The sequence below is a fragment of the Saimiri boliviensis genome, chromosome 9 (genome assembly GCF_048565385.1).
Source record: "Saimiri boliviensis isolate mSaiBol1 chromosome 9, mSaiBol1.pri, whole genome shotgun sequence".
Classification (NCBI taxonomy): Eukaryota; Metazoa; Chordata; class Mammalia; order Primates; family Cebidae; genus Saimiri; species Saimiri boliviensis.
In genome coordinates this window covers 61169231-61187879 of record NC_133457.1, presented here as the reverse complement: position 1 = coordinate 61187879, position 18649 = coordinate 61169231, and the positions used below count along the sequence as shown (strand labels likewise).

General features: G+C 39.5%; 1 protein-coding gene across 20 annotated transcripts in view; it reads right to left on the bottom strand.

Moving 5' to 3' along the window:
- ARPP21 (cAMP regulated phosphoprotein 21) overlaps positions 1-18649 on the bottom strand; it is a 158483-nt gene that overhangs the window by 51468 nt on the left and 88366 nt on the right. For 18 of the 20 annotated variants that reach the window (XM_039461936.2, XM_039461933.2, XM_074405980.1 and 15 more), the window contains 5 exons: positions 15281-15514; positions 7394-7578; positions 6446-6541; positions 4432-4692; positions 73-199 (listed from right to left, as the gene is read on the bottom strand). In XM_039461936.2, the coding sequence (XP_039317870.1) occupies positions 73-199; positions 4432-4692; positions 6446-6541; positions 7394-7578; positions 15281-15514 (903 nt within the window). The remainder of the gene's footprint in view (positions 1-72; positions 200-4431; positions 4693-6445; positions 6542-7393; positions 7579-15280; positions 15515-18649) is intronic. The other 2 variants (XM_074405984.1, XM_074405986.1) reach the window with 1 other exon arrangement.

Below are 18649 nucleotides of genomic sequence, written 5' to 3'. Positions count from 1 at the left end.
ATCCAAAGAGTACAAGATTCACCAGCAAAAATAACTGGGTTGGTAAGAAAATGGGAAACAAATTCCAAGTACCTGCTTGCTGTGCTGCCTGTGGCATCTGCTGACTCCTCTGGGTATTGTACTGAACTGAGGCCATGGGCCGGTACTGTTGTGTGGTTGAGGTAGGGTACTGACCAGATGGATAATAATAGACAGGCATCTGTGGAAGAAAGGGGGAAGAAAGCAGAGAATGAGAACGGTCATGTAAATTTTTAAACATAAGTTATGTTTTCATCTTGTAATTGTGGTAGGTTGTGAAGATGGCCACCACAAACTTCTCCCATGCCTATGTGTATGGGCATGCTACTTCTCCCATGAAGAGGCAAAATCCACTCCCCAAACCTTCAATCTGATCTGGTTCTGTGACTTTCTTTGACCAATGCCATGAGGCAGAAATGATGTCTGAAACTGTCAAGCCTGATCCTAAAGAAGACTTGCCGCTTCCACGCCTGTAGGCGGGGAAGCCAGCCGAGAGACAAAGTCCAGACCATTCTGCTGCAGAGGCCATGTGTGGAACAGGTACCTCCAATTGACTGGTTACCCTCAAGTTCCAGGCATGTGAGGGTAGCACCAGGCAAGCTACCCTAGCCACATGGAGGAGAGGTGAGCCATCTGCGATAAATCCTGCTCAACTCCTGACCTAGTCATGATCACAAAATGGTCATTTTAAAACAAGCCTTTTGTGGTTTTTAGATGAAACAAGAGAGAGTAAAACAGTTACCACCAACAATAAAAACCTACATTTTAAATATTATATATAACTTGAATTGCTTTTCTAATGGAAACAGAGGTGAGACATGAAAACTGCTGATCTCTAGCCTAAAAGGAGCAGATAATGCAATTACAAAATACAGTAGTCTATTAAAGCACATTGCAGAATGATTGGGACATACCACTATTCAGAAAAATTTATGTCCAATCTAAAAAGGGAAATAAGATTGTTTAAATCCTGTTTATGCTACCTTCTTAACTTTCTTATGAATGAGAACGAATCAAAGTATTCTGACTACTTGATTATGATCCAAATCAAATGTTCCCTGATCTGTTAGACTTCGACTACCTCAGGTCATTTATACGAAGGCCACTTTCTTACTAATCTTAGTTAATGATTTTCCCTCTTCAGGCGTCTGAGTTTTCTCCTATTATATTCTCTAAAATGACAACTGAGGTACCCAAGCAGACAGCCTACAAACATTAGATACACAGAATAACATTACAAGCCAATTATTTGAGAACTGTGATTTTCATGGTTATTTTGTTTTCTGATTTGCTCAGGTCACATAAGAAGCACTCTTGTATTTCAATGTTGCTATTGAAACATATGTAACATATTTTACTGCCTGAGGATAAAGTGGGAACAAAATATAACAATCTGTGTGAATCTGTAACTCCTGTAACTCTGCAATTTCATGGAATCATGGTGAATTATAGCTGTGGTTATATAATATATGGATATTCAAGGGCAAGAGGCTGAATGAGTCTAAAGCAATCTTGGGTCAATATCTGGCAACTAATTGATTCCATACTTTATTCATAGTGATTTGAGCTTACTTCTTTTCTCTTATTTTGTCAGGCAGTTTATAACAATAAAAAAAACAACAAATAATTCTGGACTAATAATAGCATTTAGCTATACTCTGGCAAATTGTGGTGCTATTAAAGATGACTACCATTAAACATCAGATGCCTCCCAATAGTAAAAATAAGAACAACTATTATCTAATTTATTTGTCAGCATTTATATTTACATGTCTTTTAGGAAATAACATTTTGTTCCTTTAGAAAAGACTGTGTCTTGATTAAATGTAAGCTCATGAATGTAGTATCTATTCCTGGATCTCCCTCCCATGTTCAATATAAAACATAAAATATGCTCAGGAACAAAAGAATTCATAGTTACAAACATTCTAATGAGCGCTGACGGTTAGGATAAAAGTACAACTGCATGTAAAAAAGATTTTTTATTAATTCAATTTTGTTGTTTGTTTTGTTTTTGTTCTTTTCCCCAGACATAGCTTCTGTGATACCTTTGCAAGCTGTGCTAGAGATGTGGCTAATTGTATCCAGCACCACTCCAAGGTGGCACTTTGGTCAGCTCTTGGGAGCTATGATCCCCAACCAGATGAAGAAAATGAGCTCTTGGTCTATCCTCATCCACAACCAAGGAGGATGGAAAGGAAGCCAGGTTAACAGCAATCTTTTAAAAGATCAGCATGAAAGGTTTAAAAGGAGAGAGGTAAAGGGAGAAAGGAGTAAGGATGGCCCAAAAGGGAGAAAATGTATATGTTCAATCAATCACGTTAAAATATGGAGAATCTAAAAATGAGTGGATTAGGAGGGAAAAGAAAGAAGAAACTATAAAACCTTCACACTTCTCCCATGTCCCTCCTTTAAATCCTCTTTGCCTCACCCATGTGTTTCCCACTTCACCTTTCCAGTGGGCATTTAGAAAGCACACATGATGAGTCAGATGAAATAGACCTTCACATTTATTATACAGATTCATTTTCTGCAGAAATTTAACAGATTTCCACATATGGTTGTAGGCTGAGTCTAAACTAAGTTATTTTCATTGTTTCATAGTTGGGTGATCAGATTTTCAAATATTTACTAAATTAAAAGTTACTGTGGGCTGTAGCCTATAGCTTTATCTGTGATTCTTCAAAAAGAAGCTCATATCTGTCTAGACTGATCATGAACCACAGATACCTCCCTCCCTCTCTATCTTAAACCTACTGAACAAGGAATGAAAGTGTTTCTGTCACAGACACAACAGGGGTTATGAATTGTTTTTGCTTCTGCAGCTGATTAGTATTAAAATCTCTTCAGTGAAGAAAGATTTTCATTTTTAAATATTGATTTATTTATTTCATTTTCTGAGACAGGGTCTTGCCTTGTTTCCTGGGCTAGGGTGTAGTGGTATCGTCATGGCTCACTGTAGCCTTGACATCCCAGGCTCAAGCGATTCTCCCACCTCAGCCTCCCAAATAGGTGTAACCACAAGTATATGCCACCACACCTAGTTATATATATTTTTTATTTTTTTGCAGAGATGACGTCTCCCTGTATTGTCCAGGCTGGTCTTGAACTCCCAGGCTCAAGTACACCTTTTGCCTCAGCTTTCCAAATTGCTAGCATTACAGGTGTGCGCTACCAAACCTGGCTAATTTTTATTTTATGTTTTTTTCCTTTTAAATTTAATTAAACATCCTGCTAGCTATTTTGTTTGTCTGCAGAAATTAGCAAGGACACTTAAGTGCTTTTTAGGCCAAAAAAGCTAAATTATTTTTCCTAATAATTAAGCTTGAGGTATTTAATTTATTGGTAAAATTATTACTATATTAATGAATCCCTTTCTCCTATAACTTAAACTTATTTTACACATCTTTTAAAATCCTACTTGTGAAGAGATATTACAGAGAAGGCAACTGAAGATGAACTATTAATTAATCACTCAAAATAAAATGAACAATTTAGTGACAATTATTTCATGGTAGAGGGTTTTGTGTGGCTTGAAAAGAAAATAATTTATTCAAGATGTTAAGGCAGTGAAACAAATGATACAAAGGTGACACTGCACTTTGAACAGCTCATCCAATGCAATACTTCATAATTAGGATGGAATTTTCTTGGGATCTGTGTGACTTGAAAATGGACCAGAAAATGCCTCTGTGCATTTTATATCTTGACAGTAATCACTTCCAATATTCTGCAAGGGATACCCAAGAGAGCACCAGAGATGTTTGGTGGTGAACAGTAACACATAATCAGTCTTCCAGAAGACAGTAAAAATCAGTGATCTGTGGTGTCTTACATGCTCAAGTCAATTAAATATGATTAATGGCTACCTGTGAGAGACGCATGAGCTCTGCTTTCCCTTAGGGAAAGAAAAGGACTGTGGATATCAGCTTACCCTCCTCCTTTATATTCATAGAGGAGCTCCTGCCTGAAGCACCGGATTAGCTCCAGAAAATGCTTATGAATTGATAAGAAAGGAAAGAACACATTTTTGGAGTAGCAGCAAGAGAGTGTTGAAGGTCCCCTAGGTCTGGACCTTTCCCTTTTCCAAGGCATTTCCTTTCTGTGCAATCCCCTGAGCAGAATATCGCATGGCAGAGAATGCTTTCTTACGGTCTCTGTGCCAGCAGCCTGGAAAATGGGATATTCCCCTGTTGTTTCCATGGGCAGTTGGATCAGTTTCAATCAAATCACTTTCTGAACCCATCAATTTTGAACAACTGATGAGTGGAAAAATGCACTGCTTCCTGCTGGTGAGGAGTATTAATACAGATGAGAAAGGGATTGAATCTGGTTACATTCTACATAGAAAGATAAAGGTCAAAATGCATCAAAAATCAGCTGTAGGGCACAGGCATGAGGAAACACACCTACCTGTACAGGTGGAGGCTGTTGCACAAATCCCTGTGGTGAGGGAGGGGGCTGGAGGACCTGCTGGGAGATTGGAGGGCCAGAGCCTGAGAATCCTCCTGTAGGAAGCTGCTGGCCTGTAGAGGCGATAACAAAGCTTGGCTGCTGGGCTGGCTGTGGCATAAGGGAGGACGGGTAGACAGGACCTGATGACGGTTCAGGAGTCTCCCCCGAGGACTGCCGGCTCAAGGTCATCTGGCCAAACTGTGTTGCCACATCATCTCTCTGCAAGTCATGGAAATAAATGCAGGAATTTGTGGGATCAGCTTGGTAACGAGAGAGGAAGACACAGGGCACATGTTTGGAGTTGCAGGAGAGAAGGGAAGTACAATTTGGAAAAAATAAAATAAGATAAAATAATTCTTCAGCCAGAACATAACAAGAGAACAATTAATCATCCCAAGGGTCAGAGATGGCAAAAATTTTGATCCAAATCTTTCTCTTTCAATGGAAACAAATTCTTATTTTTTCCACTGAAAGCACAGGCTCCTTAGGATGACATTGCATACAAGGAAGGCTTGATATTCTGTCCTGAAGGGTCAGCCTGTCTTCCCAGCAGCAACCACAGAATCTGCCTCTGGAGAGCATCCATAAGGCAGAACCACTCATACTCATCACCCCTAGTGCTGCTGCAAAGATGGAGCCAGGACCTGTATCACCAATGGGCTGAGTGGGATTATATTCCTATATTAGGGAGTATTTGTTCACTGGCCTGATCTGAAATTTAGGAGCTTGCCTTCCTTCCTTCCTTCCTTTCTTCCTTCCTTCCTTCCTTCCTTCAGGTTCTTCCTTCCTTCTTGTTCTTTCTTTCTTCCTTTCTTTCTTTCTCTCTCTCTCTTTCTTTCTTTCTTTTCTTTTTTTCTGTTTCTTTTTTCTTTATTCTTTCTCTCTCTCTCTCTTTCTTTTCTTCTTTCTTTCTTTCTTTTCCCCAAGATGGAGTCTCGCTCTGTTGTCAGGCTGGAGTGCAGTGGCGTGATCTTGGCTCACTGCAAACCCCACTTCCTAGATTAAGGCGACTCTTCTGCCTCAGCCTCCTAAGTAGCTGGGACTACAGGTGCACACTACCACACCCAGCTAATTTTTGTATTTTTAGTACAGGTGGGATTTCACCGTGTTGGGCACGATGGTCTTGATCTCTTGACTTCTGATCCGCCCAACTCAGCCTCCCAAAGTGCTGAGATTACAGGCGTGAGCCACTGCGCCCAGCCACAATGTTCATTCTTTAAGCTGTTGCTCAAAATGACCTAGTGGCTTGAGGGGGGGAAAAGATGAAAGAAAATTGGGAGATTGGAATCCTGGGGACACCTACATCAGGAGCACAGAGTGATAATGGTTCTCATCCCAACACCATCTTTGAGATCTTCCTCAAACCCTTATGCCAAATTCCTGTATCTCTCTGCTCCTGATTTCTTTCTTTCTCAAGTTTTGCTCTTGTTACCCAGGCTGGAGTGCAATGGCGTGATCTCGGCTCACCGCAACCTCTGCCTCCTGGGTTCAAGCAATTCTCCTGCCTCAGCCTCCTGAGTAGCTGGGATTACAGGCAGATGCCACCATGCCCAGCTATTTTTTTGTATTTTTAGTAGAGACGGGGTTTCACCATGTTGACCAGATTGGTCTCTATCTCTGGACCTCGTGATCCACCCGCCTCAGCCTCCCAAAGTGCTGGGATTATAGGCGTGAGCCACCGCACCTGGCTCTGCTCCTGATTTCTAACTCTGAAAGCATTCACTTCCTGCTTAGCTGGTATACTCTTAAAAGGGTACCAGAGCACAGAAGCACTCAGCATGGGACAGACAGAAGACAGAAAGGAAACCGTTGTTTTGCAGAGCTGGGCTGTAAGGTTAGAAATGAGGCATTCACATGTTCTCCCTCACAGTCAGCCCATTACACCCACCCAGTGTCAGCCAGTGCAGAAAAGTAGTAAAATCAGTGAATATGCTGTCCTAGGGGAAAAAGTAATATACACATAATACAGTACCATGGGAAAGTGCTGCGTTGGGGACACAGGCAGGAGGTGCTGGGGAGGAAAAGAGACTGCTGGATATTGCACTGACTGGGAGGAAGCCTGCAGCCCCTGGACAGACAGGAGGAGAGAAAAAAATTGATCAGGTAACAGAAAAGCACTGGGGTTGAAATCTGACAAGAAGCACGCCTCTGTCCTTCATAGGCTCTCTAGGTTCAGTGCACTCCAGAGAGGAGAATTTGCCACCAAGGAAAAGTCCAGGCTCTGAAAGAACAGAGCCAGACATCGTTGAGAGAAGCCCATTTGCACTTAGGTGATTTTTTTAAAGAAGTTATTGATGTACATTTGATATTGTTGGTTACATCCTCTGGGTCTGAAAATACTGTCCCAAAACAAAGAAGTAATATCAAAAATTTAGAAAGCGTTTCACTCTGACAGCCTACAGGTTTCTGTTGACACGTCTATGTGTCTTTCCAGCAAAGGAGGGTGGCAATGTGTCTCTCTAAGGGGAGTATGTAGGAACAGCCAGTCCTCCTTGGAATTGACTAATTTCCGTTCTTCCCATTGATGAAGAATTCAGTCCTGACTCTTGGCAAACATGAGCATTTGATCTGTGACAGGACTGAGGGAGGGAGATGACACAAAGACCTAGGGTTCAGTCTCTGATGTAGGATCCTCAATACATTAAAAAAAAATGACATTTAGACCAAATAAAAATATCCTTTGTTCTCCCTACTTTCATACCTTCAACTTGCAAGTTACTGGATGGGGCACTCACCTCTATTTAAACTTAAGAATCCAGATAAAATCCTGTCGATCTGCAAAGAACTATCTGCTGCCAGATTTTATTTATGAGGCTTGAGTGGAAAATATATGCTTCTCCCTGATTCTCTGCTGCTCTGAGGACTAGGCAGCCTTCACCTCAGGGTACTTCCCTTCCCAGCCTTCCAACCAGCCCCTTACCTGAGTGACCAGAGGGCCTGCCATCTGTGGCTGCGGTGGCTGGACCTGCTGCTGGGGCTGCGGGGACGGCTGCTGCTGTGGCGGCTGCTGCTGGGACTGCCCCACCATGGCGCTTCGCAGGGGCTGTTGACTGGTGGGTGGGTTGTATATTGCAGGAGTTCCATCGGGATTCACAAAGGGCTGGCCTGCAACGGAGTCACAGCTTAGTCCAGGTGAGCTTCTCAATCTCTCCTTTAGCAGAAAGAACCACTCCGATAGATACTCAAAAAGTAACCTAAAGTAAAGGGGCAAGGCAGCGGAAATCTAGGATCCCCAAACCTTCACCAGAGTGAGGACCTTACCGTTTGTAACCCATCACTTAAGCTAGGTGACAGTGCGAGCCCATAGCAATTTAAGAAGCAGCAAATAAATCGACCACCTGCAGGGAGCTTTGCCAAAGCTAAATGTATCTGTGGATGGAGGCACCAGTGGAGGGACCTGTGGAGAAGCAATCTTCACAAAGCTAGATGTTTTCCGCCCAGCACCTCACAGCCATCTGCGAGGTAACATAGGCTGAAGGATAAGGCTGCTTTCCAGTCACACACCTCCGGCTACATGCAGTCACAAGTTAGTTACCAATACATTTCTTTTGCTTCTACTAAGCCTTGTCACCAATTCAGAATCATCATCAGTTCTTCTAGTAAATATGCAATGTAACATAACACATACATTCACTCACTTCTCAAAATAGACATAAGCGAGGATACACAGGGTTTTAGATTTTAAAAGTAGTGCATCACAGTATCATCTTGTAATGGAAAAGCTCATATACAGTCTTTTGACTTATGAAATAACGGCATGGTTTACTATTATTAATACTGATATAATTACTTCATCATAGTATCGCTTTGTCTTTGAGGAATATTTTATAGTTTACAAAATAGCATTGTTTGAGCCTCAGCACAATTCCTGTGATGAAGAAAGTTATCATTTTTCTGTTTTTCAGAAGAGAAAATGAAGCCTCATTCCTAGAATAATTACGGGAATAAAAAAGTAAAAGAAGAGCAAAGCGCACTGAATGAGGGGAAGAGGGGGAGTAAAGGGGGCACAGTGATGGACACCTTACGTGCATGATCTGAGCTCTCCTGACAACCCGCAGATGTATGTTCTTATTTCCACTTTAGAGAAAAGAAAATTAGGATTCAGGGGGACCAAGCAACTTATTCAGAAATATAAAAAACAGTAAGCGAGAGAAGTAGAAAATGATCCTGGTCAGTAAGACTTCAAAGTCTATTCACTTTCCATTATGCCACATAACTAAAGTGAATTATCCAATTTTACATAATAAGTACGATCAAAAAAAAAAAATCCAGTCGTAACTGAAAATTATTAATCAATGCATGAGAAGTCAGATGGGTTGAAGGGCGTGTTTCAAGGTGAAGCAATACCCAGTATTGGCAGATAAATATTGAGAAGCATCAGAACTTGAGGAAATGGATTGCAAACTATTCACCGAACTGCTTGTGAGACTTTTCTTTCCTTTACAGTAAATCCTGTAACCCTATTGGAAAAGGAGCAGTATGAATGTGTGTTTACAAGCTGAAGTCAGAGAAATATTCTCTAGAAGCCTGAGAAAATGCCTAGAAAGAACAGGGCTCCCAGGATGGGGTTGATACTTAGTGGAAGGTCCTCCTCATCTTGGCATAAGGGAGCCAGTGGAGGCAGCACTCTGAGCTCCGCCCTAGCATGTATTCTAAGGCCTCTCAATCCATACATTGTTCTGATACCCAAGGCTTGCATGACCATTCTTATCCAGGGTAAGACGTGCATGATGGCAGAGGAAATAACAAGAACAGCCTTATTCTGCAATAATATTAAGAACAACCAAGAATCATCAATCGTATGAAAAAATTTGCAAGAAAAGGGAGCAAGGTGTCTGGCACAGTGGCTCATGCCTGTAATCTGTTGTATGATATTCACACAAGAACAGTCTATTACATGGAAATTAAGCGAATTAACTAAGTGAATATTCTAAGTAAAGGAAATCAGTCACTTTGGGAGGCTGAAGTGGGTAGATCACTCGAGCTCAGGAGTTCAAGACCAGCCTGGGAAACAGGACAAAACCCTGTGTCTACAGAAAACAATAATAAAAAATTAGCCTGACATGGTGGTGCACACCTCTGGTTTCACAGGAGGTTGAGGTGGGAGGGTCACTGGATCCCAGGAGGTGGAGGTTGCAGTGAGCCAAGATCATGCCACTGCACTCCAGCCTGGGTGACAGAGTGAGACTCTGTCTCAGAAAAAAAATAAAAAAGCAAGACAAGTGAAATAAATCTATAAACTGACCCGGGGGAAGGAAATATTCTAGTGAAAAAAGTACATATGCTATTTCTACAATGACAGACTGTTATAACATGGGAACTAAGCTAATTAAGTGAATATTCTAAGTAAAGAAAATCAGTCACAGAAAAGCATCTACTGTGAAATCTCATTTATTACTTACAAGATCAGGCAGAACTAATCAACGGTAATAGAATTCAGAACAGTAGTACCTCTGGGAGGGCATGAGGAAACCCATGGGAAGACCAGATATAGTCTAGGTCTCATTCTGAGTCAAGTTTACACAGATTTTCACATATGCAAAAATGTATGAAGGTCTGCATTTCAGATGTGTGCAGATCATGCATTTCCCCTGTATATTGTATAGCTCCATAAATTAAGCAATTAAAGTGGAGCAAGTTGCGGAGGAAAATGCTGAGATTGTAGTAAGGCCAAACAAGATGCTCAAGAGAGCGAAAGCCTTGACTTCAGCTCACTTAGGAATGGCAACCAGAGGCTCATATGCCCTATTATTCCCACAGATTTTGAGTGCAAATATATTTGTGTATTTGTAATGAGAAACTTGAAATGTTGCATATTCAGAAACATACCTGAATTCTGATCACAGTTTCATAACCAACAATAATGTGCTGTGATGGCGAGGCAAATGGGCCAGAATTGTATTTGCCAAACAGCAACAAAATCAAGTGTTTGCTCTCGCTTCCTCTTTTTTTTTTTTTTTTATGTTCTTCATTTTCCAGGCACTTGTTTTCCTATCACATAGATGCATTTTAGTGTTTTAAATGAATTTTCTTTTTGAAAAATAATTTTCTTCTAGCTTCAAAAGTATAACCCATTTTCCCTCCCAGATCAGCAATTTGGGGAAAGATTTTTAAAAGCTCAATATTAAAAAATCTATCAGCCCATTTAGTGTTCTGATCTTTAGTTTTCCTGTGTTTCATTCATTCTATATTTTAGAAAGATAAGAGAAAAATTCTAGGTACTTAACTTTTTGAAAAAAAGAATCACAGAGACAGTCATACAACTCCATTTGGAATTATTTCAAAATCAGTCTCATGTTATGTACACACTCACACACCCCCCCCACACACACACTGTGTACATATACAACGGAAAGGAAAAGAAAAGGAGTTTTTCTATATTTCTGTATGGCTTTTGATTTACTCCAATGAAAACTAAGGAAGTATAAAAAAACTGACCATAACTAAAATTTTAAAACACAATTCCAAAAACATTCATGTGTCTTTTGATAAATTCTAGATCCTCCATTTGAAATATGATTAATATACTGTGGGCTAGAAGTTTCTAAATAATTGCACATTTAAAATCAGTAAGGATTCGCTTAAGCAGAGAGATGGCAGGTTCTTATGGAAAGAGAAGAGAATATGAAAGATTGATTTTTATGCTCACCAACAAGGAGAGATGGAAAGAACTGAGAAACATGAAAGAAGATGGATGCCAGAGAACAGAACAAAAGCCATTTCCTAAGAGACCCAGGACAGGTGATGACTGGTTTCCAAGTCAGGCAATGACAGTCTCTCTATATTCTATGATTTCTACCAATCCAGATGCAATTACACTGAATACGAGCAATTAGTTTGAATGACAGCTGCTGAAGAATAAAGAGGAAAAAAGCACTGGCTGGCCCTCAGCCTAGTTAGCCTAGAGGAGGTTTTCATGTCAGAAACTGCGCAAGCACGCTCAGCAGGCCTTGGCATGGGTGCTGGCATAGGTGGAGAGAGTGCAATGACAGAAGTAAGCCAGGGCACATTGAATGCAGAGCAGGTGCAGAGAAAAGGATTAAACGCAGAATGCTTATTCCTCTCAAGTATATGGCATTAGGTGAAAAACTGTTCTACTATCCATATCAACATGCATAATGGGCAGTAGATATTGTTTAAATAAATGTAATTATTGTGCACCTGCACAATGCCTAAGACCTTGCCATCAATTTCAGGAAAGCACACAAAAAATTAAGTAAATAAAAAATATCTAAGTATGGACCCTCCACACAAGAATATATATGTTAGTGACAAGGAAATGAACTAAAGGGCAATTCACACAAGAAGTGAAGTCATCATATGATCTTGGTTTTTACCACCAAAGCATTTCTCTATTTACCCTTCTGTGAAGAAGGGTAACTATTTAAAAAGAAATAGTTACATTATAAGGGAGCTACTGATTACGGGTAGACATGGATTAACTTAGACTTTGCAAAGATACATTTATAGACAGAATGCAAAATTCATGGTTCACTTAATTTTAAAAATGTGGAAACAGTTTGGATAAATAGATGCTAAAAGTCCTGATTAAAATAAAGTCTATCAGGAATATTTGAAAGACAACAGATCCAAAAAGCTCCTCAAGTGAAGTCTCTGCAAATGTCATGACCTTACATAACACAGCCTTAAACTTGCACCATATAATGGCCAACCAAAATGTCAAAATAATATATTTGAACATTAACGAGTTCTTAAGGGAGGCCAATGTCTATTGGCATTTCTGGATTGCACTGAGTTGAAGTAAAATAGCCCAATGAAACTGAGCTTTCTACTAAAAATTTCCTAAAGGAGGCTGGGTTCGAGACAACTGGAGGAAGATCAAACCCGAGTCCAGGCTTGCCTTACAAGGATGAAGATGTTATACAGGGAAAACTTTGAAAAACAGCCTCTGTGGCACCTCACTCATTCAGATGCCTGAAAAGCAAAGGAAGAACGAACAAAAGGTCTAAGTTAGAAATGGACCAGCTGAAAGCTGAGTCTGAGGCCAGACAAAATTAAAAGTTATGGTTGTACTGGGGAAACTGCAAGGGTATATGTGAATGGGTTGATTTCAGTGTGCCAAATATTTAGTACTTAGTAAGAGCCAAGTCAGTTGTGCTGACAAAGGAAGTTGCATTTTTATTTCATTTAGTAGGCACATGATTGGCAGATACCTTAGTATTTTTAAATCATTGCTTATCTTATTCTTGCTTAAAACAGATGTTTTATCAATTACAGTTTTGCACATGAGCCACATTCCAAATATATGACATTAGCTGAAAAACTGGTCTGTTATCCATCCCACATATGTAATGATTAGTAGATATTCCTTCAATAATGATGTAATTATTGAGCACCTGCACAGTGCCTAAGACTTTTTTATCCATTCTGGGGAAGCAGCAAATAAAATAACTAAGTACATGGCTCCTCTGCACAAAAGCTTGTAAGTATGTTGGTAACAAGGAAATGAGCCCATGAGCACTACAAATGAGAAGCAAAATAGTCATATGATCTTGGTTCCTAACACCCAAGTATTTTTGTTGTGTACTTGGTAGAAAGGTACTTTAAAAAGGGTGAGCGGTGTAGTTTCTAGATTCACAGCAATGACTGAAGGAGGAGTTCCAACCCAAAGGAGGCAAATTTTTAGTTTCAACAGTAAGAGATTTGATAAGTAAATACATGTACATACACATACACATACACATACTACAGATACACGTATACATATAACATGCATTATATATAATACATATATGTACATACACATACATGTGTATATTTTCAACATAACTCACCTTGCATCTCACTACTCAAAAATAATATACAATATATTCATACATTTCCTTTTGCTTTAGAATATTTTAAATATAGTGTTTGTCAGATCAGAAAAGTATGTATGGAGAAGCTGTTCAACAGTGTTATTAAATCCTTTTCCTTAGTTGGGATCCTTTTACAAAAGAGATATTTTGATAACAGCTCTAAATGACTCAGTCCAATGAATAAGAATTGGGACTTGGCATCAAACAACATTCTGTTTCTTTTTTCTATAAACAAGATTATAGATGATAATATACACATACCCATGCACAACCATGCTATCATTACAAATAATATTCCTGCATTGTACCCTAAAAATACTCTGTTGAGCTTTTTCAAAACACTCTGTAATTTTGCTTAAAACAAACCACTCAAAACAAGTGGTTAAAATGTGCTCTTTTCTGCAAGCCCTCTATCTCAATTAAAAGTGAAAGTGTTTAAGCCAACAAAGTCAAACAGTACTTTGATTAGTGCCCAAAGTAATGAATATGATCCTGGTCTTCTTTTCGGTTTCTTTATAGTGCCTATAATAATCCAGATAAAATAAAAGCAATCTAAAAATCTTCTTTAGAAGTATCTAATTTGAAGCTCCAAACAGTTTTCAATAAAATGATTATGCCTTTCTTCCCTCAAGCTTATGGCATTTTCAATATGTCTCAGTCAAACACCATGACTTGGGAATGTGCCATATGTTTTATGAAAATGTGGCAATTATTCAAGTAACTATTTTACTAAAGTTCTCATGTTTCTCTGAATTTCCTAATTACTGGTAGCACTATATTTGTGAGAAGATTGAATCAGATCATTTTTATGAGATACTCATCCAGTTTTGCATTTTCAAGTTTAGCTAATTGAAGAAATAGTCTGGAATGGTTGAAGCAAAACTTCAGATCTGTTTCAAGACAACTCCATTTATTGTCAGTTCCTAATAAAGACCTCTTAAGAAGTGACTCGTCAATGTCAAGCTTTCTAAGCCAGGGATTCTCAACCAGGGTACCACTGACATTTTGAACTGGATAATCTTATGCTGTGGAAGTCTGTTCTGGGCATTGGGGGATGTTTAGCAGCATTTCTGGCCTCTGCCTACTGGGTGCTAATAGCAGTCCTCTTCTCCCTATGCCATGATAATCAAAATGTCTCCAGATATTGCCAAATGGCCTTGGGGGCAGAGACAAAAATGCCCCTGGTTGAGAAGTCTCCCCCACAAATAAGCAGATATTCCCGAGTTCATTTCCTGATGTTAGAATCTCAATGCCCCCAGTCTTTTGAAATCAATGTGGAAGTTAAATGACCCACTAGAGAAATTCAAAATTAAAGAACCAATGACCATTCATCGTGGAAGAAACTGTAATCACAGCGTGAACAATTTTCTAAACCCCACCAAAATCAGTCTAGGGCTGACATTTCTAAAGTACACAAGAATTTGCTCTCTGTATCCTCTTCACCACTTCTGTTTCTTACGCCCTTCATAGGAAGTGGCTGAAGTTCTAAGGCTAAAAAGCAACTTCTGTGGTTGATGGTCACTATATGTCTCAATGGATACTTCAATTCCAGAAATATCCTTGGCTGCAAAAACACTTCTGACATAATACAGGCTAACTGAGGATTTAGCCTAAGGAACACAAAGTTTTAATTAGTATATCCCAGCTTATCACCATGTTCTCTCATCTTAGATCCTAAGCATGCATGAGAGACATTGTTGTAAAAGAAAAAAGACAAAGAAAAAAAGTAAATGCTTCTAGAAATATCTATATGTATATCAATATTGATATGAAGATATAGACATGTATAGATACTGTCTATAGATATAGACAGCTATAGATACTGCTGTAAATCTGCTCTTTCTAAACGAAAATGCTTCACAACAGTTCATGCAACTAGCTTTCCTGTTCAGGAATTTTCAGACTATTTGCTGGCAAGTTCATAAGATCAAACATAAGAAGAAACTCCCAAAAGCCTTGTGTTCCTCATAAAGCAAGTAGTAACTCACCTGTGTGTGGATTAAGAAGGATGCTTCCGGGCGGGATGCCTGTTGCAGCTTCAAGTGGAAGAAGGATGTAGCTGGTGCTGCTGGGAGCGACCTGGCCCCCTATTCCATTCTCTGGATAAGGCACACAGCCTGGAGAGCCAGCTGCCACACCTGAGACCAGGGGTGTGCTCTGGAGAGGTGGATGGGTGCGGGACAGCGATCCCGAGGAGCCTGCGCTGCTGGAAGACTCCGAACCTGGCATAGGGATATGATCAACAAATCATTCAACACAGCACCAATCTGCGTCTAAATGCTTGCTTTTCTGTGACGCATCATTAAATAATTTGAGAAGCATGCTGTGGAATGAGATTAACTAATGCCCCTCCCCTATTTTGGCCTCATATTTTATTGAAATATTTGCTACATATTTTTCAGATGTGTTAATTTTCTGGGAAAAGAGGAATTAAGAATGAGAACTTTCTCACTTTCTCAGCCTTTTCACAAATTACTAGGGTGATAAATCGGTAAAGGGTACCCTAAAGTTCTGAACTCAGTACCTGAAAACTCCTTCCTATATCCCCAGGTAATCAGTACCATGGAAATGTCTTACTAAGCTGAAATAATAGGAATAAAATGACTGGGATGGAGGTTAGAGACTGCATCTTAAGGAAGGGCCCTATGATATGCAGGTCATGTGCATGGTTCTAAAATACTGGTTCTCCAACACCTATGCAGCTGAAGTCTGAAGGGGTCTATTCATAAATAATCTTTCATTTCATGTGTGAGTAGAAGACCTGGGAGCATAGCATATATGAGCAAACACATTTCAAAATCTAATCGGATCTCTCTTTTAAGGAGTGGCATGATTAAGGAGAAAGTGTGAAGGATTGAATGTCAGGGAGACACAAATGAATCAGAGCTTTTTCTAACCATCTGACTAGAGGCAATTAAAAACCATTGAATGTTATAATTCTTTTGTGTAAAGCTGAAACTTTAGATATGATGCGGTGCGGTGGCTCACACTTGTAATCCCAGCACTTTGGGGGGCCAAGGTGGGTGGATCACAAGGTCAGGATATCGAGACCATCCTGGCTAACATAGTGAAACCCATCTCTACTAAAAATACAAAAAATTAGCCAGGCGTGGTGGTGCGTGCCTGTAGTCCCAGCTGCTTGGGAAGCTGAGGCAGGAGAATCGCTTGAACCTGGGAGGCAGAGGTTGCAGTGAGCCATGATCACACCACTGCACTCTAGCCTGGCTGACAGAGCAAGACTCCATTAAAAAAAAAAAAAAAGATGCAAGAAATCAAATAGATGGTAGGCATTATTATTATTAATGTAATATATTTAAGTGTTTATGGTACTGTACTGAATTTTGCATATTTGAAGAAGTCTTATTAGTATTGTTAAAGGGTAGACCAAAGAGGGCTTGGCCTTATAATGACTGAATATCCTTTAGATGACACAGAATAGTAAAATAATCATGATGTTTATGGATTCCAAATTTTTCAGACACATACATAACCCAGAACAGTGTGAAGAAGCCTCTAAGGTGAATCTAACAATCTCTTCTGTTCCACCATTATGAACAAACAGAGAAACATATCCCAATATGTCCGTTGGCACTCACTGGCATTTCACTGCAGCAAGAGCTGAGCAGCCCCAGTACCCTTCACCATGGCTCTCTTGGGCACTAGGTATTAACCAGAGCAGCCAAGAGAAAACACACTAAGTAAAATTTATACGACTGCGAATTCAAACTAATAGATTACTTGGGTAATACAGGTTGCAAGAATGTTGTACATGAGGTTGATTAAATCATCAGCCTACACCATTGATTATGTCATTAAAAATGCATTCTTATGTATCATTAAAGTCAAAATATGTAATCAGTTATTAACATTCTTTCAAAAGATTCTAAAATATGCCCTTAAAAACTGGAGATCTTTTAAAATAAGTGATAGGAATATAACATTTAAGTGTAGAGAAGAGGGGCATTTGGAGAGCATGATAATTTTGAGGAGAATGGTAATATTTACTGGGCACTTAGTAGGTGTAAGCCCTTGAATAAACATTTAAATAATAACGGTTACTGCCTTGTACAGAAACTGAAATATAAGAAAATTAGGTAACCCAGGTCAGCTCATACAGCTAGATAATGGCAGAGCTGGAATTTGGTCCATGCAGACTTATCTATAGCTCAAGCTTTAACCATGACCCCACATTGCTTCTTATAATTGTACATATGCATATACCATGACCTGTCACAAGTGTTCTGGTGTTCTCAGCTGGGCATCTTTACGCTTTCCCCATGACTTGATTATTAATAATGATAGTTTCACGTCAATTTAGGACGCTCCTGCTAAGTGGTTTAGAATGCTGATGGGGTTCTGAATAAGGCATGGGGAGAAAAATAAAAATATGTAAAAAGAATATTGAAAATGCTAATAGAAGTTTTGAGACTATGACACTGAAATTATGACTCTGTGATCATAGTCTCAATGCAGACTGTAGCATTTGTTTATGGACCTGCTGTGTATAATTTGATGCTACGTTACACATTTGACTCTAGAGTCCACAGCAACGACAAAACTCCTGTACCCAGGTATTTAAGATTATACAAACATGATTCAGCTCATCTCCAGACTGCGGGACTAGGCACGGAAGAAAGAGCTGGGGCCAAAGAAGTGCGTCCTAACTCGGATGTGAGCTGTAAGCTAGTGATGGCATGGGTGTGTGTGTTGGGCGGGGTGGGTTGATGCAGGCAGACTGAAGTGTCACAAACAAATCCGAAGAGTAATTTAATTTTGGTTTTAGAAGGATGGCCATTGATCACTGATTTACAATATTATGCCCTTCCTTCACCTGGGGGAACAGGAGCAGCATCAATAGGAGAAATGAGGAGGCAACATAAATGATTTGATTCCACAGGTAAAATGAAGGAAGAAAACCTAAATTTGGCTCAAATTCTCTGCACCTGATAAGATGAAAATAAAGTCAAACGTCTCCAAAAGGATGACTCAGCAATCAACATGCAGCCAGGATTTAGTAACCGGCCGTTTAGATTGGCTTATAACCAGCTTTGACCAGCATATAAACATCAATCATGATGGCCACAGAGAGCCACATTCCACACATAGCCAGGGTTGCTAAAGTCTGTGATAAAACACAAATGCTAATGATGTTGTTAAAAGGCACAGGATTAGAAGTGTTCAAATATTTTTTAAACAATGAAACTGATATTTGAGAACTTTTAAGATTTAGAATGCTTGAGAGTTAAAAATATTTCTAGTTTCCTTTTTTTAGAGGTTTGATGATAACCATAAGAAATATTTATACAGTATGCGTATGTGACGAGCACGGTGCTACTTTCTCTATGTCAATTGTCTAA